At 36.3% G+C, this 20,193-nt stretch overlaps 1 protein-coding gene across 2 annotated transcripts in view; it reads right to left on the bottom strand.

The window, feature by feature from the left end:
- The window catches only part of LOC128998704 (prenylcysteine oxidase 1-like), a 30,387-nt gene extending 15,557 nt beyond the window's left edge, over positions 1–14,830 (bottom strand). The window contains exons 1-3 of one of the 2 annotated variants that reach the window (XM_054424952.1): positions 14,673–14,830; positions 4,348–4,483; positions 3,179–3,394 (exon numbers count right to left, since the gene is read on the bottom strand). In XM_054424952.1, coding sequence (XP_054280927.1) covers positions 3,179–3,394; positions 4,348–4,450 — 319 coding nt within the window. In that variant the 5' untranslated portion in view covers positions 4,451–4,483; positions 14,673–14,830. The remainder of the gene's footprint in view (positions 1–3,178; positions 3,395–4,347; positions 4,484–14,672) is intronic. The other variant, XM_054424953.1, reaches the window with a different exon arrangement.
- Positions 14,831–20,193: the final 5,363 nt, after the last annotated feature.

Genomic DNA, 20,193 nt, shown 5'->3' with positions numbered 1-20,193 from the left:
ATAAATTCTATACATGAATTTTTCGGACAGCTGCCGTATTTATTATTAATGTATTTAATAGTAGAGAGTATCTTCTTTGGTTCAGTTTAAAATATGCAATTAAAATTAATGAAATATACTAAATGCAAAACAAGATCCTTCATCAAAGAGCCAATTAACTTGTGTTTTAAAGATCACAGCTATCCTCCAGGGAAAGCTATAAGACAGCAATCCTCTAATATGTGTTCCATAGATTGAGACTCTGTTCCACCAAGTATAAAATACAGATGTTGGCTCCCGCCTTTGATATAGTGACGTCACAGCGAAAGTTGGGCCCGTTACCATTATTTATGAGGCCAGCGAAATACCTTTCTCTTTACACGCTTCCCTACCTTTGTACGATATATTTTTTGTGTGAAACTTACATCCTTTCATTTTGCATTAACTGTAAAATCAATTAAAGCAGTTTTTAGTTCAAATGAAGTGAATTGTTTTTATACCAGCAAACATAGAGAGGGACTACAGTTTGAATTTAACTTCATTAGGTACTAAGTGAGTATTTTTAATTTTTGCGTTAGGAAAACACTTTCAACAGGGAAAATTTATTCAATCAGCTCTTCTGCAATCATTAGTTTAACAATTTTTACACACCCAACGGTTTCTTCAGAAATCAACAATTATTAAAATTCAAAGCTTGCAGGTGATTTGTCCTTCCTCACCAATGGCTGCCTATGAGTTCATGAAATAAGTTATGAAATTAATGATTAATGTCGATTTATAGTGGTTTCAACAATTTCTTTACATATAACCAAGGGAGATTCATCATAATCCTTAGGCCTATCCATTTTCGGACAGAACTATCACTTTGCCACCCAGTGGTGCAGCGTACTGTCAACGGTATTTGACGAATTCAATATGGAATGTATAGAATGTTTTACACATCCCGAAGTTTAAGAAAAGTCAACAACATTTAAGATTAAAAACCAAGGGTAAATGTTCGTTTTTATGTTCATGTACGTGTGCGAGTTCTATTTATTTATTTATTATTAATTGACAATTTTCGAATAAGGTGAAAAGACGATGACGCCTATGTGAGTCAAAACCGGTTGCAATTTAGCAACACATTTGATCGCATAAATGCAGGTATTTACACCAATTATTAGTACAGTATTTAAATGCAATCAGGAGGCTAAAATTAAATATAATGCTTATTAGTATTTTACAGCATAATTTAGGATCAGAATATACTAGTGCCGCAGCAAATCAGAGAACTGTTAGTTTACAAAACTAACAATCGTACAAAGTCTGAAAAAGATCTCTAAGTGTATAAGGGGTTTTTATACAAGGAGGCCTTACAATACCATTCCTCTTATACAGGGTGTCCACAAAGTCTTGGTCTGATAAGGAAACCGCATAGTATGAAAACGAGTGATAGTAGGATAAAGATCTATTTACAGATATAACAGGTAATGTCTTAAGATTTTAAAACTATGTACAAATGTAACACAACTCTACGTGTGCGCCTCCAGTGGCCGTGAGATCTTCTATACGTCTTTTCATTTTGTCCCAGGTTTTAGTCAGCATATCCTGGGTTACAGACGCCACACAATTCCCGAATCTCTCCCGCAAGTGTGTGTAAATTATGAACCGAGGAAGAATGAACAGTGTCCTTGCCAAATACCCACAAAAAGAAACCCATAGGGGGAACGAGGTGGCCATTTGGTCGTGCCATCACGCCTGATCCAGCGACCGGGGAAGTGAAGATTTTAACAATCCCTCACACATTTCGCCCAATGAGGCGGAGCGCCGTCTTGCTGGAAAATTTTCATAAGTTGCAGTTCTTATAATTGAGAGACTATATAAAACTCCAACATTACCAAGTAAACAAACCCATTTACATTTTCTTCCACTAAGAAAAATTATCCAATGATTCCATCATGCATTACACCTCACCAAAGATTTAATTTTGGACTGGCCCTTTAATTTTCAATCACAGTCCTGGGATTTTAACTTCCCCAAATTCTACAATTATTGTGTCTATCCACTTCATTCTATTGTTGTTGTTGTTGTTGTTGTTGTTGTTGTTGTTGTTGTTGTTGTTGTTGTTCTTGGTTGTTGTTGTTCTATCTATTGTGTCTTCCCACTTAAATGGATAGTCGATGAACTGATATAGGGGATTGAGTTTCGTGAAACAACAAAACAAACTGTGATTTCTCTTTTAAACTCACCATTTTTGATTTGTTATTGTATTGAATCATAACTGTATCTGCTGTGTTTAGGTGTTACCAATTTCATTAAATAAAACTTGATTAAATTCCCTTCCAAGCAAGGCATACAAGTTAAGTGTGGCTCTAATGGTTTTCGTACAGCAAAGCTATTAAATCATACCAAGACTTTGTGGACACCCGGTATTTTGGGTAAAGGAATTTAACCAAGATTAAAAATTATTAATCTTAAGATTATCTTTGGATTGATCTTAAGATTATTATTAAGATAAGGTTAAGGACTTAAAATCTTGCTAATTGTCAAGTATCTCGCTTTTCTATCGGGCCTATTGTGTTCCCAGGAACAGCTTAAATCAGTGGAAATGGATCAATAATTCTATATTTTAAGTACTATACTTAATATATTGAACTATTGATTCACAACCACTTACCAACACTGTCCACCAATAGGCTGTCACTTACCTATGTAAAGACTTATTAAGTGGTTCTAAGGAGTGAAGATACAAACAAATTGATAATGATCAAAGTTGTACTTTTTTTTATTGATGGTGGATGGTGATATCTGTGTTTAGATAGGACTTACTGTTCAAGATTTACAATTGTGTCAAATTTCAGGTCCCTGCCACTTCTAGAAGTGGGTAAACATGTGTATCCCCTTGAGTTACAAATGCGACTGTATTTTTAAATACTTTTAGAAAGACAAAACAGTACTACACTGAAATTGTGGGTTCACTCATCATGTAGCATGTAGACTTAAACCCAGAAAGGGGTATGTACATTGTTGGCCCTGGTTTGTATCACAGTTGCAGTTCTTTTGTAAATGGCTCTTAAAAATTCAGGAGGGCTAACAGGAAGATTATTTTAGTACTTTACTCTTAGTGGTTTCATCTCTGATAGTAAATCAGTCAAAAACATATGGTCTGATATTGTTATTTAAATTTAAAATTCCGAATAGATATGGAAAATCTACTTACCATTTGATTCTACATAGTTTGCCATGTGCTTGTTTTCAACATGAATTATTGATCCACCAGTCTCGAATTCATGTCCATCTATGTTTGTCGTAGCTAACCTTCCGCCAATCTCTGCCTCTTCATACAAATCCAAACTGATGTCATGTCCACTTTTTGTAGCAAGTTTTGAAAGCTCATAGGCACAAACGGTTCCACCTATTCCTCCCCCGATAATTGCTGTAACAAAAACAATTGTTTCAAAACTAAACTTAAACTGAACTGGATGAAATATATTTTGTAGAGCTGTCAGAAAAATATAGAAACTAAATTGCCTTTGGATTAAAAGTACAAGTTGGATATACTCACTGATTAAACATTTTATTTTTACATGTCTACTTAGCCTACAGTAATCTGCACACAGAATTCAAAATGCAATCAGTTTTTGTAGGAAAGAGTCTGAGATTACTAATTTAAGGTCTATTGAACAGTTCAGATAGTGGTTGGGCTGAGTCCAAGTTCTTGCGGCTACTAAGACTTGAAAGGTCACATGTGATGCAAAACAAATTAAAACACTACACAACGACATGTAAACAAAAACTAAGTACTGATTCTAATATATATTTAAGTGAATATATATTAAAGCAAAGCTATTCTATCCAACCAAACCTAACTGGAAGTTCTGTTATGTTTAAAAATCTCATTTCATGACGGAAAAGATCAGGGAGATAGGTCGTCAATCTATCTTTTCCATAGGGGAGCCAGCCAATCTGGGGGGTAAGGTATAACCTTGATAACAAATAATTTATTAATTCCGGATCAGAAAATATTAAAAATTTAGTTACAAAATGGTCGATTGACACGTTACTGGAAGGTGGAAACCATTAGGAACAGTTTACTTTATACGCTTGCTTAGCTAAAGAAATCACTGACTATTTACAGTCGGGACCATGAAAGTTTGCAGTTGGCGGCAGCCAATCATAAGATATAGCCATATGACGTTGCCATATCGCCCGTTGACGACACTAATTACAATACCAAACAATATTTTTAAATCAGCTGGTATTGTTAGATTTGGCAACACCGCACTGTCCTCATTGGATCCTTCGAAGTCTAGTGGTAAATAGGCTCCTCCCTAAACTGCATACATGGTCCCGACTTTAAGTAAATATTCACAGGGCCTTCCTACTTACCGATGCGAGGAGTCTTCTTGCTTTTGCATTCAGAAACAGTAACGAATAACAGAACCAAAAAAAGTACAAATGTACCAGTGCCTTTTTCAAGTGGTAAATTCATTATTTTTCTTGGATGGAGGGTTTCATTAATTTCCTAAAAAACAATTCCTGATTATAAAAGTAATAAGTCAATATTGGGCTGGATCAAAAATATTTTGCATTATCCAAGTCAATACAACAACAAGATAAATGGAGTTTGTCATAATGTAACCAATTAATTCTTACTATAAATAACTATAAACTATACATGTACACATATTTACAGGCATTTTGAGTGAATACTGAAGTATTAACGGTTGCTGTAGAAGGTTCTGCCCAACAACATGGACTTGAGATTCCAACATTTCCAAATTTTGTTGGGTTTTCAGTCGAAGTGGAAGACTTTTAAAAAATTTTACGGAATTGTAGTGGAAGTTTCTTTCAAAGAAAGAAGTGGAATGCCAAGGAATTGGTAGATTTGATTTACTGCAAACTGGATACCTTAAGTTTATTGCAGATGAAAAAAGGAAATATTTTTGTTGTGGAAAGATGTTTCTAGGGTGTAGGGTTAAAATTTAAAATGAAGAAAATTAACTCATCTTGAACGCTCCAAAAACCCAAATCGTTCAGTTTTCCATTTATAAACATTTCCATTTCTAAAATGATCTGAAATAAACTCTGCATGACTGTTGTTTATGAATAGAAAATACAATTCAGATTGCCCTTCTTTGAAGCCTTAATAAGAACCATCGTAGTAAATATAATACAACTGGAACGCTAAGTATGAGTTCACAAAAGCTTTGTGGCAGCCTTCCCCCACCACTATGATGGACCCAGCGGAGATGAGCCAATTCATTGAATAGTGCACAAAGTTGTTAACTCGCTCCTAGCCTTCAATTACAAAGATTAAGTAGGCCTACAATAATATTTATATATTCAGAATCTGCCTTAAATGCAGAATTCAATGGTAATTTGAATTAGAATTTCCATGGTTAAAAAGAGATAAGGATTTTCACATTGTGTCATGATAAAGTTAGTATGCGAGGAAATATTTTATTTTTGGGCCATAAGAAAACTTTAAGCGACAAAGCTTTAGTTGAAGAGATGATATTCAACATATGTCATCAAGCAATTTACAATGAGGTGTGTAGTTTGTTTGTAGTAGAGTGATTAATAGTGTGAAGAGGTTGATTTTATGTCGCACAACCTCCTCAGTCCGGCAATTCTTTGTGTTTTTGCTACTCAATCATTGTAAAGCTAAATAAATGTTTAGCTTAGGTTTAGGTACAGTTAACCTTTGTACTGTATTTAAACACGATTGTGGAAAGTAAAACATATTCTTAGAAATACTGTTTAGTTATTAACCATTTTCTCTTATATGTGATATGATTTTTTTTATATACAAAATAATTGTTGGCACTCAAACACTTTTTTACTAACTGTGTATTTGTAACATTATAAAAACACCCCTATTGTTAAGGACACACCTAACAATTTGATTTGTAAATTTATTATTCAATTGTTTGTTATTGCCTTTTACGTTAGGTAGAATACTTCCTAGGTTAGTATTTATGACATTATCAATTTCTTGCTTTGAACCTTTACATTTGGTGTTTCTCATTAATTACCAAACAGAGCAGATAGTAAAAGATTCATTGTTACTAAACAAATGAGGATTACCAGTCGCTGTCCCTGTATATATAGTCTACATTTTATATTTTAATGTACAGTACCTTAGTATGTTTAAATAGTTTACCAAGAAGGTTATAATACAGTATTTAGTTATATCTAACCTGTAATAAAAATGGACCTGAATAAAAGTACTTATCGTACTCAAAACGTTTCTGGGAGTAACATAAACGTAAAGATCAGCGGAACCAGGGAGGACGGACCGCTGCGTGATTTATAAAGAACCTTGTTCCGCTACTCCATTAGACACAACTAACTAATTTGATTTTAAATTGCTTGGTTATATGCTGAAGATCATCTCATTAGATACAATTTTGCTTTTGGACAAATAATTTTAAACAAATTCTCGCTTAGTAACTTTTTGATGTCAGGGTGTAATAGCTTTGAAATATTTTCAGTTTGAATTACAATTTAAATAAGATTATATTTATTCGGTCAAATTTTGCATTTAATGCAGATTTCGAATATACAACTATAATTGCACTTAACCTATTGTATAGACAGCCAGGAGCGTATTAACAACTGTGTGCACTGCTTGAGGAACTGACTTATCTGTGTTGGGTCCAAAACGGCGACCAAAACGCCGAAAGGAAAGGTTACCAAAACGGCGTGCTTTTCATCCCACATCTCCTATCTACCCGGTGTTCCAGTTTATATTTACTCTAATGATAATGTAACATGTTAAATTTAAAGTATAAGGGGCCGATTTGGCTCCAATGCAGTGACATAAATGTCAATTTGTAAATCCCGCTAACGTTTGAGTCGGCGGCTTCCATTTGCTCAGCGCCAGGCGCTCTGCGCATGCCCAACTGGACCTGCGCACAAGCGCCGTTCCCGAGTGTGGCACCACTTGCAGCTCCTCGAGACAGTTCAGTTTAGGACACGAGAGAGTTGAGTCCACGCCACCAGACATTCAAGTCAGGGAGTCGGTCGGAAGCGTCTATCAACTACGAGTGCCCGAGACAGACGACTGTCAACCACACACGGTTTCACGAGGACTAAGGACCACGTTTCTGTATAAAGTAGTCACCGCCTTGTTTAAATTAAGACATTTGTCGTACGGTTCGTTCAAGTCTAGTACAAGCTCAAGTTTCATTGAATGTTCTGATAAGTCAGCTTTACGTAAAACTTGCTTGCGCTAAATGTTCAGTGTTTTTAATCTTGTTTGAGCGTTAACATCATTGCAGCCATACATTGACATCTTGTTTCTCACATAATTCGATACTTCTACATGTAATTATTTATTGATCTTGATTGAACAATAATTACATTCAAAGAAATTTACCGTCACTCTCATCCTCCCACAGAGGAGGAAACCAATTAGCTGTTGTAGTCATATTTACTGTGTGTTGTGTGGTTTTAATTAACTTAGCGGCTATAATCGGAGCTATCCAACATTTTGTATGACACATTATCTGGAGTAAACAGGTAAATACTGTGCAACATCAAGTGTTTTTTAATCTTAACTAAACTGCTATAATCGGAGTTATCCAACGTTTTGTGTGACAAATTATCTATAGTTTAACGGGTAAATACTGTGCGACATCAAGACGTGTGGTTCAATTAAATAACCTAGATACTAGCTTATTTGTGTGATCTGTGTAAATATAACTATAGCCTACTTAACTGCGGTTCACCCGCAGCTTCTTCCGATCCTAACTGTGGTTCGCCCACAGCACTTAGCTATACTGTAGTTAGCTATAGTTCTCTGTGGTTCACCCACAGCATTTAACTATAGTTAGCGATAGTTCCCCGTGGTTCGCCCACAACATTTATCTAGGCTATATAGGCTAGTTAGCGATATTTCCCTGTGGTTCGGCCACAGCACTTAGTAATAATAAATCCTTAACTGTGGTACGCCCACAGCACTCCCCAATCCTTAACTGTGGTTGGCCCATAACACTCCGTCCCAAACTGTGGTTCACCCACAACACTCCGTCCCGAACTGTAGTTCGCCCACAGCATGTGTAAGTAGGTTACAAATACGTTTGTGTTTTTATATAGCTATATTTCAGGTGCTGCAGTTTTAGTAGTGACTTATACGTGTGTGTCTTGAATAACGGTATTTTAGCAGTTGTAGTGTAGATGTTACTAATACGTGTGTGTCTTGAATGATGGTATTTTGGGTGTTGTAGTTTTAGCGGTTGCTAGTGTTTGCGTGTCTCATATAACTGTGTGTGGTAGGTGGTGTAGGTTTAGTGCTGATTAATACTTTGTGTGTTTTTATTTAACTGTATTGTAGGAGTTTGTGTGGTATAATCATATTTTGCAGATTAGCTTCTTCCCTGTCCCCAAGATCGACGCATCCGTCCTAACTGTGGTACGCCCACAGCAATCCGTCCCAAACTGTGGTTCGCCCGCAGCGCACATTTCTTTCCATATAGAGAACAAATATGGCAATGATGATCATGTGAGTTCGATTGTCGGAGATTTTATATTTTATACCCTTTGTGTGAGCCATCCGTTCTTTTTTCAGAATACTAGTTTGTCCTTTACTGTTGATTCGTTAAACATTTCGACCCTTGGAACCGCAACCTAGCGCAACTAGCTATCCAACAACGGGGATAAAACCGGGCTCGCATATTTTCCAATGCCTTTTGGGGAAATACGTCGTAGGTTTTGGCCAGTGGCGTAACAAATTTTTACGGGCCCCCCTGCAAACCAATTTTTTGGGCCCCCCTCTTATGAGTTTTTTTAGACCACCGATACAACATAATCAAACGCCCTCCCCCTCCACCATAGTTATTTTTGGACCACCGATACAATGATCAAACAGATTATTCATAAAAAGAGTGGTAAATAAATTATGAAATATATTGAATTAAAAATTAAAATATTAAATTACCGGTTTGGGTTGGTCATAAAAGGGTGTGTTAAGTATTTCAGTCGTGCATCACTACATAATTATATCAATATTAGTGTTTGTAAATAGTTTTGAAATCAAATAAAAAACCTTCTTCTTCCATCCGTCTATCAGAATGTTTACATCAAAGAGGTTAAAAATTTTACATCTATATATATAATACGCTAAGCCGATTTTTGTAAACAGAACTCCTCCCTCATTTTTGGACCGATTTTAATGGTTAAAAAGTCAAAATAATGGCCCTGATCTGTAGTTTTCAAAGTGTTTTTAATTTTTTGAAATCTTTATTAGTTTGGGCAGGATCATCTATCAAAGTTGGGTTTTCTCCCATAAGATTAACATGGGGGAATCCAAATATTTAATTGGAAACTTTGTCTCCACTAATTTGAGAGAACGGCTTGGAGTAGAAACTTGGTAGGGGTGTCCAAAGAAAGGTTTTGGTCTCTAGATGAGTTATCAAAAGAAAAACCAAGTGAATCCCATTAGGGCTCTGCCCCAGAAACCCTTAAAGATCCCTCCACAGATTTGTTTACATTTTAATCATGTGGATAATACTTTTGAATTAAACAGCTGTTAATTCTTAAATTGTATTTTAAACAACACACATTTATTGGGAGTTATTGAATTGTCCAAAAGAAGTATTTGCAATGTTATTTACTGATTTTAAAATTGATTTTCTTCTGTATCATGCCATGTTTTGCAATATAACGTTCCATTACGAAATCGTTTGACAATCATTTTATAGTAACTCTTACAATTATTTCTTATTGAACGGGTTGGTATCTGCCTTTATTACCACTTTTGCCTATATTTTATCATATTATTCTAGACAGATCACCAAACAATATCTAGAGACAAATTTGGCAAATTTGTTCAAGAGATGAATGTCATAGATGTTGTCAATCATTGGATACGTCTTTAATTGTGTAATACAAAATAACACAAGTGCAGAAGGGCATGTTGTCCATATGAGGCGTGACCATATTTTGTTAAATAAATATTAGTGTACAGCAACTAGATAAAACATTTTACAATATTTAAAAAGTCATTAAACTGGAAAACTGCAATTTACTGCAGACTTTTCAGAGAGGTTACTTCGAGGTATTCATTCCGCTAAGTAAAAACATAATAAGGGTATGTATACAAATAAGAACTTCAACTTTTAGAGAGCCTTTGAATGTTATTAGACTAACGAAGAGGGTTCTGCATGTTAACTATCGCTACACAGCAACAAAAACCATTTAATTTATCCCTAAAAAATATATTCTTAAGTGGACTGAGCAGGAGCCTAAAAATACTATGTAACTTACTTATACAGTTACAAAATGCCCAAACTCGCATTTATAATTCGGCATATGTATATTTCCCCAACAGATTAATTATCTGTAGAAGAAGTTCATTGAGCTCTTATCGTGTCCAATACCATCCAAACACAGAAACTTTGCCAAGAATGGTACCGGTACCTATCTTTGACAAATTATTTGCAGTGGCCTATATTACGGACCGTGGCCCACTAGGTTGGTAACATTAATGAAAATAACATGACATTTTGGCTGTAAAAATGGCACAAAGAGTAAATACTATCCAAGCAGCTACTGTCATGACAGAAAGGTCATATTCCTTTTAAACTAGATCACATCATCCTTTATAAGATACGTTGATTAACAATGCATTTAAACGTCAATATTTACGTAACAGCCAATTTACAGTATTCTTTTGTTTTTTGGAAATGCCATTTTGCTATGTTATTTGCATTATTTGTTGCCAATGAAGCTGCACGCCCATATAAACGAAGAGGCCCCTAACCGTCGATTTCGACGGGTTTCTCCTAGTTTAATTTATCACACATGTTATCCATTTTTATTACTCTGATAATTAGACTAATTCGTTAATTACAAGGCAAAGATGTGGTTCGAATTCCCCTATTAACCCCCTTAGTTGCCTTTTCTGTATTGGCTATTAGTTAAAATTAACATCTGTGTTTTTAAGAATATATCGGCCTTAGTCCCCTTAAAAACTAAAAGGTTGGGCCACTCATTCTACACTCATCTCCATTAATTCTTGGCTTAAAATGTACCTACTTTTTAGTATGGTCGCCATTTCAAAGTAAAGTATTAAAGTCAATCAATCAATTATTTAAGATGAGGACGCCACTATGTGCGTATTTTAACCCAAATATGAGTGAAGGATGAGAAAGAATTAATTTATTAGGTTAGTTAAACTCTTTGGTTATAATTAACTCATACACTAAAAGCTGAATTTAATAGATTGACATACTTTTATCACAGGCTAAAATAGACTATTGCATTTTTTATTTTATCTTTGTATGGATTTCAAGCGTCTTATTATGTTGTAAGAGTTTATCTTACAACATATGTCTTTAGTGTTGGTTAATTGGGAGGTAAAATAAGATATGGACTAACAAACACAGTCATTAGAGTAGCAGTATATCGTATTTAACAAAATGCAATCAATATCATGACAAAACTAAAATGTAAAATGATACGATACAATATTAAAAGCCCCAACGTTCATGATTCCAGGCTCCAAAGTAACAGAATGTTTGCAGACGACATTAAGCAGTGTACGAAATCACCGAGAAGTAAAATATTTCTTGGTGACGAAAGTAAGATTGCATAATAATCAAAGACCCACGTTATAACACGTTAAATTTGTTACCCTAGTTCGTTATCACTGAAGAAGAGGCCTAACGAAATTAAAAGATTACTGATAACTACATAATATTAATAACATCAATGTTATTACTTGTTCAATACAATTATTGAATGATTGATAATACATTTAAATAAGAATGAACTCCAATTTTTCGGCCCCACTCGTCTCACGGACATCTCTGCTCACCGTTTCCCACTCACCGATTCGTGGGCCCCCTCAGCTCCCGGGCCCCCCCGCATTGAGGGCCCTACTGTTACGCCACTGGTTTTGGCGCCCCCCCAAAAGGGACTTATTACTCGAAAAAGTAAAGATTAATTTTTGTAAATTGTGCAGGTTAGTTGCTGGCGCCCGATCAGAATGACAGGTGGAACGACTACCACAATCGCTGTTAAGCCCAAGACGTCGATTACGAGAACAACCGCCCCAACAACGATTGCTCCGTCTACTAACATTGCTGCGACCAGTAGACTAGAATTAACAGCCACAACTGACGTTTTAATCGTGACTACCTCCCAAGAATATTTTACACAATCTACTACAATGGCACAAGCTAGGAGTGAGCTTCTACTTCCACTCGAATCTGATTCTAGAGTCAACTGGGTTTACAAACTGTCCAAAGATGCAATTAGACAAATTTTAAGGGACTATAACTTGTCAGATGAAGGTTAAATTGATGATTTAAGAAAAGGACTTGTAACTGCTATCAGAAAAAGCCCAATAAAGGAGATGGATTGGTAACTTTGTAGGTACAGTGAAGTTCTTCGTTCGAGCCCATACAAAACCATGAGCACTACTGATTCGACACTTACTACCACCGCTCACTTTATAGCCCCCGTTAAAGAGATGTCATTTCCGCTGAGTGTAGTCCGGTTAAACCGATGTTCGGTTAAAAGGTGTCCGGATAAGAGGGAGTCTACTGTAAGGTGATTTTATTGCAAAAGAGAGGGTGTGTTGACCACAAAATGTCCATGTAAGGCGGGAAACTCAGATTGAGACCGGAAGAAAAGAGGTGGACCGAGTCTCGCTACAATAAAACCACCTCAATAGAGTAGGAAAATTAGCTTAAACAAGTTAAAAATTTCAACTTCAACATGTGTTCCTAGGTTAATGAATCAGAAAACATGGTTTTTATTACAGTTGAAATTCAAAACGTAATTTTAATGCCTTGATAGATACGGGATCAATGATCACTCTTATCAGAAATGATGTTGCCGATTATCTTCAAGACCAAGATATAAAACCTCAGATGGTAAAAACAAATATTTGTCTGGCCGACCAGTCTACAAGTACCGCTGACAAAGTTTTTGAGTTTGAATGCTCAGTTGGAAATAGAGAAACTCGATTCCAAGCTATAATGGTACCTAACCTGTCTGTGCCCACAATACTAGGAATGGATGACTTAATCATTCCTCTAGAATTGATTATAGTTCACTGTAACTGATGGATATTACTGTCTAAAATCATGTTTTTAATTAATGTTGCATAATGTATGAAATCACATGTTAAAATACAATGTTTACAGTTGATTGTTGTTTTTTTTTTGTTTTGATTTTGAATTAAAATGGACTTTTATGATTGTGTTTGATTCTGAATTTACTTATTTCTTACATATTTAACAGTAACAAATTCAGTGTTACACCTGTAACAGGAGCCAGGAACATTTTGAAGTGTAGTGCTGTTACACCTCTCTCCATAGAAGAGAATGAACAACTAGAATGTTTTCTAGATAAAGAACGCTCTATTCAACAAAGTTCCGGGCCATACAACTTTACAACTTTAATCCAACATAGTACATAAACCAACATATTAGACTAAAATCAGACTATCCCATCAAACAGCGGTACTATCCTCGAAACCCTGCGATGCAGGCGATTATCCTGAATATTATTAAGGAAATCCTTCAAATGCACGCTGATGATATAATCTAACCATCTATGGAGTAGTCCATTGGTAGTCGTCAAGAAACCTGGGGGTAAAATAAGGATCTGTATTGATTTTAGAAAAAGTTAATCAAGTCAGTGAACATGACGCATATCCACTTCCTCCACTGTAGGCTACAGTGTCTGTAACTAATCTTCCGAATAGTCAGGGTTTGGTATTTTTTGTTATTGAAACCCATTTGTTTGTTTTGTTAATCAAAGTACATACCATAGTTACCATAGGCCCTAACTACCCGTGCAATCTTAGGCCTAGTCACATATTTAGTTTAGCTATGTACCTTTGTTACTATTTTACTGATAAAAGTTTAGAAATTTAAGTCTCTAGACAATTTTTTCTGCTTATATCACGTTTAGGTCTGTGTAAGGGTCAACAAGTTGTCCTACATGACACCGATCGTAGTAAGTGTTAGGCCTACTTAACCCTTCCCGGACGGGCGAAATAGTGACATAGAACGGTAAAAGATTATCGCTACCCATCCGCGGATGAGTAGAAAAGCAGTGGATATATCCGCCACCTGTCTTTGAAGATATGACCATGACAACGGTAGGCAGTAGGCTAAATAAAGAACAATATGTAAACAATAAATAAAGACAACGTAGTGTTGAGCGCGAAACGTCGAGGGGGGAGCGTAGGAGAGGTGGGTGGTGCGCGGGAGAAGGGTACTTAGGCGTGGGAGAGAGGGGGAGTGCGGGAGAGAGCAGGAAAGTGGCGCCTTGGTACCGTGAAACATCTGGTTACTGCTTAAGCACCTGCCAGTCTGTCTGAAGAGATTTGGTTTCATCGTTAAGTCACCACCATGCTAAAATCAGTAGACATCACTACGCAAAAGATCACTCAACTTTAGCCTACCTAGTGATACGTAGTGGTAGTTGGGCCAACAAGATATCACTATTTTACCTAGTGATATCATATCACTGTTGCCTAATGATCATACATCACTAGTTAAGTTACCTAATGAATTCATATCACTACGTACGTAGTGATGTCTAGTTGGCCCAATTACCACTACGTATCATTAGTCACTACGTATTTTTTTAGTGATTCTTCTGTGTTTTTTCACTAAGGAAAAGGATAATGAGCTTTAAAACTCCACATAACCTAGATGTAGAATGTTCTTTCGATGTAGGCTACTCACATTGAAATGTAAATCCTAATTACATTAATCAGGTATACCCGTACCAGTTAAATATTCATTGACATTAACACAATGTTTTGCCAAATGTATAACAATAAAGGGGATTGCCCGACTTATTTGAATAATTAATCTTATCCTAGACTGACAAGACAAAAGACGAAAAGACAACTTCAACCGGTTCTGTCTGGCCTGGCGGCAGACGAGAACCACAGTCGCACTCGCAGTCGAAGGAGATAAGAAGAATGTTTTTGTTGTTATCATTAGGTAAACTTTTCAAGCCAGTGGCTGGTTAGTAATATAAAATTCATGCAACCTTGAAGTACTATTTGCGGTTCCTTCCTTTGAGTTAGAGCACAAACAATAATGTGCTCTATTAATAAAAAATCACCAAAGATATTGCGTTACCATGGACATTTTATGAAACTTCAAATGTCAATGAAATATAAAAAATAAAAAAAAAGTTTCAAAAAATGGAACAGAAAATTTTAAAAGTGCTTTTCCTGAAAACGGACGTTTTTAAATTTTCACTCCAACGTATCTTATAAGGTGTACACACAGCAGCTGTAAAATGTGATTACTCCATAAATAAATAACTAACTTTATTAAAATGTTGGCTTACAATTAGAAAGAATTGTAAGCCAATTAGAAACGCGGTGTGTTTCTTGCACAAGGAGGAAGTCGCATATTCGTACGTCTTGTACATATCAGACAGTAATATTTCTTTTTCTCTCGATATTAAACGATATCGTTACTAATGGCCTTGAAAAAGGTTGTTTATGTAGATTCATTTTATTTTGTTTTTAAGTCTTCCGGTTGTAGAAGAATAGCCGCTGAAATGTCAGCGTTGCCCGGGGTGCGCCCAATTGTGATGTCGTTCTTAGCGTGTAATACTCAAAATCTTCGTGGAGGCTCCTTCTGTGCAGTGGCGTAACAGCCGCCCCCGCAGACCCCGCGGTGCGGGGGGGCCCGCGAGGTTTAGGGGCCCGCGAGGTTAAGATACCCTTTTCTCATAAAACCGTCCGTAAAACCGATTCTTTGTTCACGGATGTTTTTCTCTCCTGACAAATTATAAATAAAAAAACGATGTGTTGGTAGATACTTTTATTCTGCCAAATCTACTGAAGTTTTATCTTTTAATTAACAATATCGTTAACGAAACGCCAACGCTCACCACAATCACCCGACGATGTGTATTGTCAGTGTGGTTGTGTAGCTTCATGCTAGCTAGCGCTAGGTGCTGTGTGCCAGTGTGCCTGCCTGCCGCCGTGGCGACACACACTCGGAGCCAGCCCCTCCTCCCTCCCCACTACCCGCTCACGTGTAGGCCCCTAACTCAGCTGACCGTAGATCACCTGATTTTGGAGATCAAAACAATTTGTTTTCTGTTCTCAGTCCTGACTCCTGAGTTTCTGTTGAGCAATGAGCAGTAAAGATGATGAGCTTCAAGTGAAATTAAGTGAACTGGCTAAAGAATATAGCGAAGATTTGACATCTGACTTTCCTAGCGAAATGTTAAGTTTCAGAAGAACTTTCAGACATTAAATCAAAGCTAAAAGGTCCCTGAAAGAGATGGCAGAATTTTTGTTCCTGGAAAACTATTCTGTTGCATCCAGTTTACCGAATTTATGTACAGCATATTTACTATTTTTGACTCTATCTGTTACAGTGGCTTCAGCTGAACGTTCTTTCTCCAAATTAAAATTAATAAAAAATTATCTCAGTAGTACTATGTCACTATGTCTCAGGAGAGACTAAGCGGGTTGAGCGTCTTAAGCATTGAAAACGACATTGCAAGAAAAATTGATGTAAAGACAGTCATTGAAACTTTTGCAGCTAGAAATGCAGCAAGATCAAGACATTTCAAATAAATAAAACCTTTCTAAAAGTTCTTTTTTGTGATTTGTAAAACAATTTGAACTTAAAACATGTGTTAATGTATAGCAAAGTATTTCTTGTCACTTTAAAAATAAAAGTTAGGCTATTTGTTATATTTTTTGTATTTTTTATTTCACTGAAGTCAGTTCACGCTAGTGAGTTTTAAATTTAGGCCTACTGTAGGCTACCATGCTCTACTTAGTTTCTCAATCAGATGTCATGTCATTAAATTGGGCTAATTTAGTGAAGCACTAACATTTACAGTTGGGACCACGAAAGTTTACAGTTGGCGGCAGCCAATCACAAGACAAGGCTAGTGCGACGTTGCCATATCGCCCGTTGACGACACTAATTAAAATACTAAACAATATTTTTAAAACAGCTGGTATTATTAGATTTGGCAACACCGCACTGCCCTCATTGGCTCCTTTGAAGTGAAATGGTAAATAGGCTACTCCCTCAACTGCAAACTTTCGTGGTCCCGACTCAAATTATAGTTGGAAGCTTGGTTGTTTTAGTAATGAATGTGAATGGTGGAGTAATGGAGTAGCCCATATATATTAATCACGAACATAACTCCCAAGTTTATTATCACTGTGACAAAATATAAAATATGTTTCAAGGACGACTCTGGTCGTGTGGTTGAAGAATAGGTAAATACTTGATATTGCTAGAGACCATCCTCTGCCAGTCTGATCGTGTAGGCCTGCCGTCACCTACGTCATGTGATAGTTGTGGTGTGGCGATGGTTGTGGTATATAGTGCTGTGGTGGGGAATGGGAGGGGTAGTAGGGGGCCCACAGACATTTTTGCGGGGGCGCCCGGGGAAATACTGTTACGCCACTGCTTCTGTGCACCCCTTCACTATATTTTTATACTAAAAGGAAAAGGTTCGTATTCAAAGATTAAAGGTTCATATTCAAAGATTAAAGGTTCATCCCCTTAACCGCTTCTAGCTAAAAAAAATCTAACTTGTACAAAAATGGACTATGTTGTATCTATGCTTGTACATTTTAATTTAACTAGGGGAATAGAGTATTGTGGGATTAGAGCCATGTGCCAATTAGCTGGTCGATTCCTGTAGGTGTTGGTAACAACATAACAGCATTTCACAGCGTACCGAACCGATTTTGGATAGATTTTTACTTTCTCCCCCTATAGGCCTACCATAGTATATGGAGAAAGTATTGCTTTCGTCAAAATTTTCGAGTTTGAGTTTTGAGTGGATATATTCGTTTTGGGTCCCCCTGGACCCATAAAGTGGTTTTCGAAGTGATGCCTCTGTGTGTGTGTGTGTGTGTGTGTGTGTGTGTGTGTGTGTGTGTGTGTGTGTCTAGATGTGTACAGAGCTAGGGACTACACCTGTGGTCCGATTTCGATGAAATTTGGTATGTAGGTTCTAATCCATGGTATCTCCAGGTGTTTTTTTTTTCATTTTTTGAAATTTTGATCTTTGGGTCGCCGGATTTCTACCCCCGGATATTTTCCCCCATGAAAAAAAACGCCTACGTCATTTTGACGTCACGAAGACGGGGCTTATACAAGGTCGAGAAACAGCCCGCGACTGGAAATCTACCCCCGGACATCTACCCCCAGAAATCTACCCCCCGTGGTCAGCTCTGCCGCGTATCGGCCAATATTCATTGTTGTAATTGATTTCATTAATTGCTTTATATAAATCAACGGCTCTTCGGTTAATCATTACCCTCTAATATCTAGTATTAAGCATGTGATATGCCATTGCCTTGTTTAACATTATCTATCTTCCTAATAAAATAAGCTGTAACAGCCCTTTTTCACCCAAACTACTTCACTGATATTTATGATTGAGGTGTAATTTTAAATCTTAAGATCCAGCTCAACGCAAAATGGTATTAATTTATATGTTGATAAAGGGCTTCAAAAGTGTGACCCTTAAGTATTTGATTCATTTCATGGTTTTGGTTCATTTCATGGTTGACCAACTAACAGCTACGGCGCATGCATGAGCGCGGATCGGAAGTGTTTATCACAATAGATTGACCAATACGATTTTAATACTATTTAAAGGTTCTTCCAAAAGAAGAGAAACCAGTTAACATTGTACTAATAACTCTTATGACGTACGGTATGGGAAATATTTTATTAATTGAATGATCAACCACATTTTGTAACTAACGCAATAGTCATTATATTGCTTTTACACTTATTACTCATCAAAAAAGCTAAAGAGCTAAATGCTCAAAATTTGTATTACTTCAATCAATTTATCGCAGTTATATAAATTAGCATAAGCCTTGAAAGTAACCGTCAATGTCGACGGGTTTCACCTAATTCTGTTCTGTATACTACCTAAAAATGCCTCATTTTAACATTTTACTGGCAGGAAACCTGCTTATTCACTTCCTATATGGTAAACTTATGAATGAATCTTTTGAACACTCATTTATGGACATAAGTTACAAGTTTTGTTTTAAAGAAGGATTTTCCAATACTATTTTATATATTCTCTGAATATGCGAATGTGCTGCAATGGGGGTATTTAGGCGTATGTATATATTAAAAGATATTAGGATATGCTTAAAAAATTGAATGCGGCCATTATTTTGAATTTTAATAATTGTCTTATTTTAGGTCTTTAAGAGAAAATACTTTCTTAGTAGGCCTACGCATCTAAAATCCTAGAAACTAAATTTTTTTTACTACTAGGTGATATTAAAAATTTACTATTATACACCTGACTTTTATTGATCCTCTTTCTCAATTTAACAGTTTACAACTGAGTTTTGGTTTACTAAACAATTATTACTATTAGGCCATTGAATAAACCGGAAGTCCACCACAGTTTATTCACTTTATCCTTTAAGAAATGTGTTTAAAAACATTGGTTCAGTACGATGTAACACTTGACCATGTGAAAAGTGCGCAATATTATATTATTTTTATAACTTATTCATCTCCTGTTTACAGTTGCAGACGATCTATCCATGTTTTTCACAACCTGGCTTAAAAAATGATCTGATGAGTACTACTCACATTTCACTTTTAAACTGTAAAGTGTAAAAGTTGGTCAACCATTGGAAGCACCTTCTGGAATAAATCAAAGGCGTAGGGGTCAACCTTTTGAAGCCCTAATCGAAATATCCTTTTAATTACCATTTTGTGCTGCGCTAGATCTTAAGCTTTTAAAAGACACCTCAATCGTAAAAATCAGTGACGTAGGTCGGGTTGAAAAGGACTGTTACAACTTATTGAATTATAAAAATGGATAATGTTAAAACATACATCGACATATCGCATGTTTACTACTGGATATTAGAAGGTAAAGCAATTGATAAAATCAATTACAACAATGAAAATTGGCCGATACGCGGCAGAGCTGACCACGGGGGTAGATTTCCGGGGGTAGATGTCTGGGGGTAGATGTCCGGGGATAGATTTACAATCGCGGGCAGTTTCTCGAACGTGTCCACCCCTCGTGACGTCAAAATGACGTAGGCGTTTTTTCATGGGGGTAAATGTCCGGGGGTAGAAATCCGCTACCCCTGATTTTTAATGGGTATTTTTCCATAAAAACCCATAAAAAATCGGAAAAATCAAATTTTCTCAAAAATGGCCCAAACGATTTGGATAAAAATTTAGTATGTTGTAGCCCTTTAAATGCTGA

The sequence above is a fragment of the Macrosteles quadrilineatus genome, unplaced genomic scaffold (genome assembly GCF_028750875.1).
Source record: "Macrosteles quadrilineatus isolate MER2022 unplaced genomic scaffold, UCM_ALF_1.0 Scaffold_7__1_contigs__length_78375512, whole genome shotgun sequence".
NCBI lineage: Eukaryota > Metazoa > Arthropoda > Insecta > Hemiptera > Cicadellidae > Macrosteles > Macrosteles quadrilineatus.
This window is presented reverse-complemented; position numbering and strand designations above follow the sequence as displayed.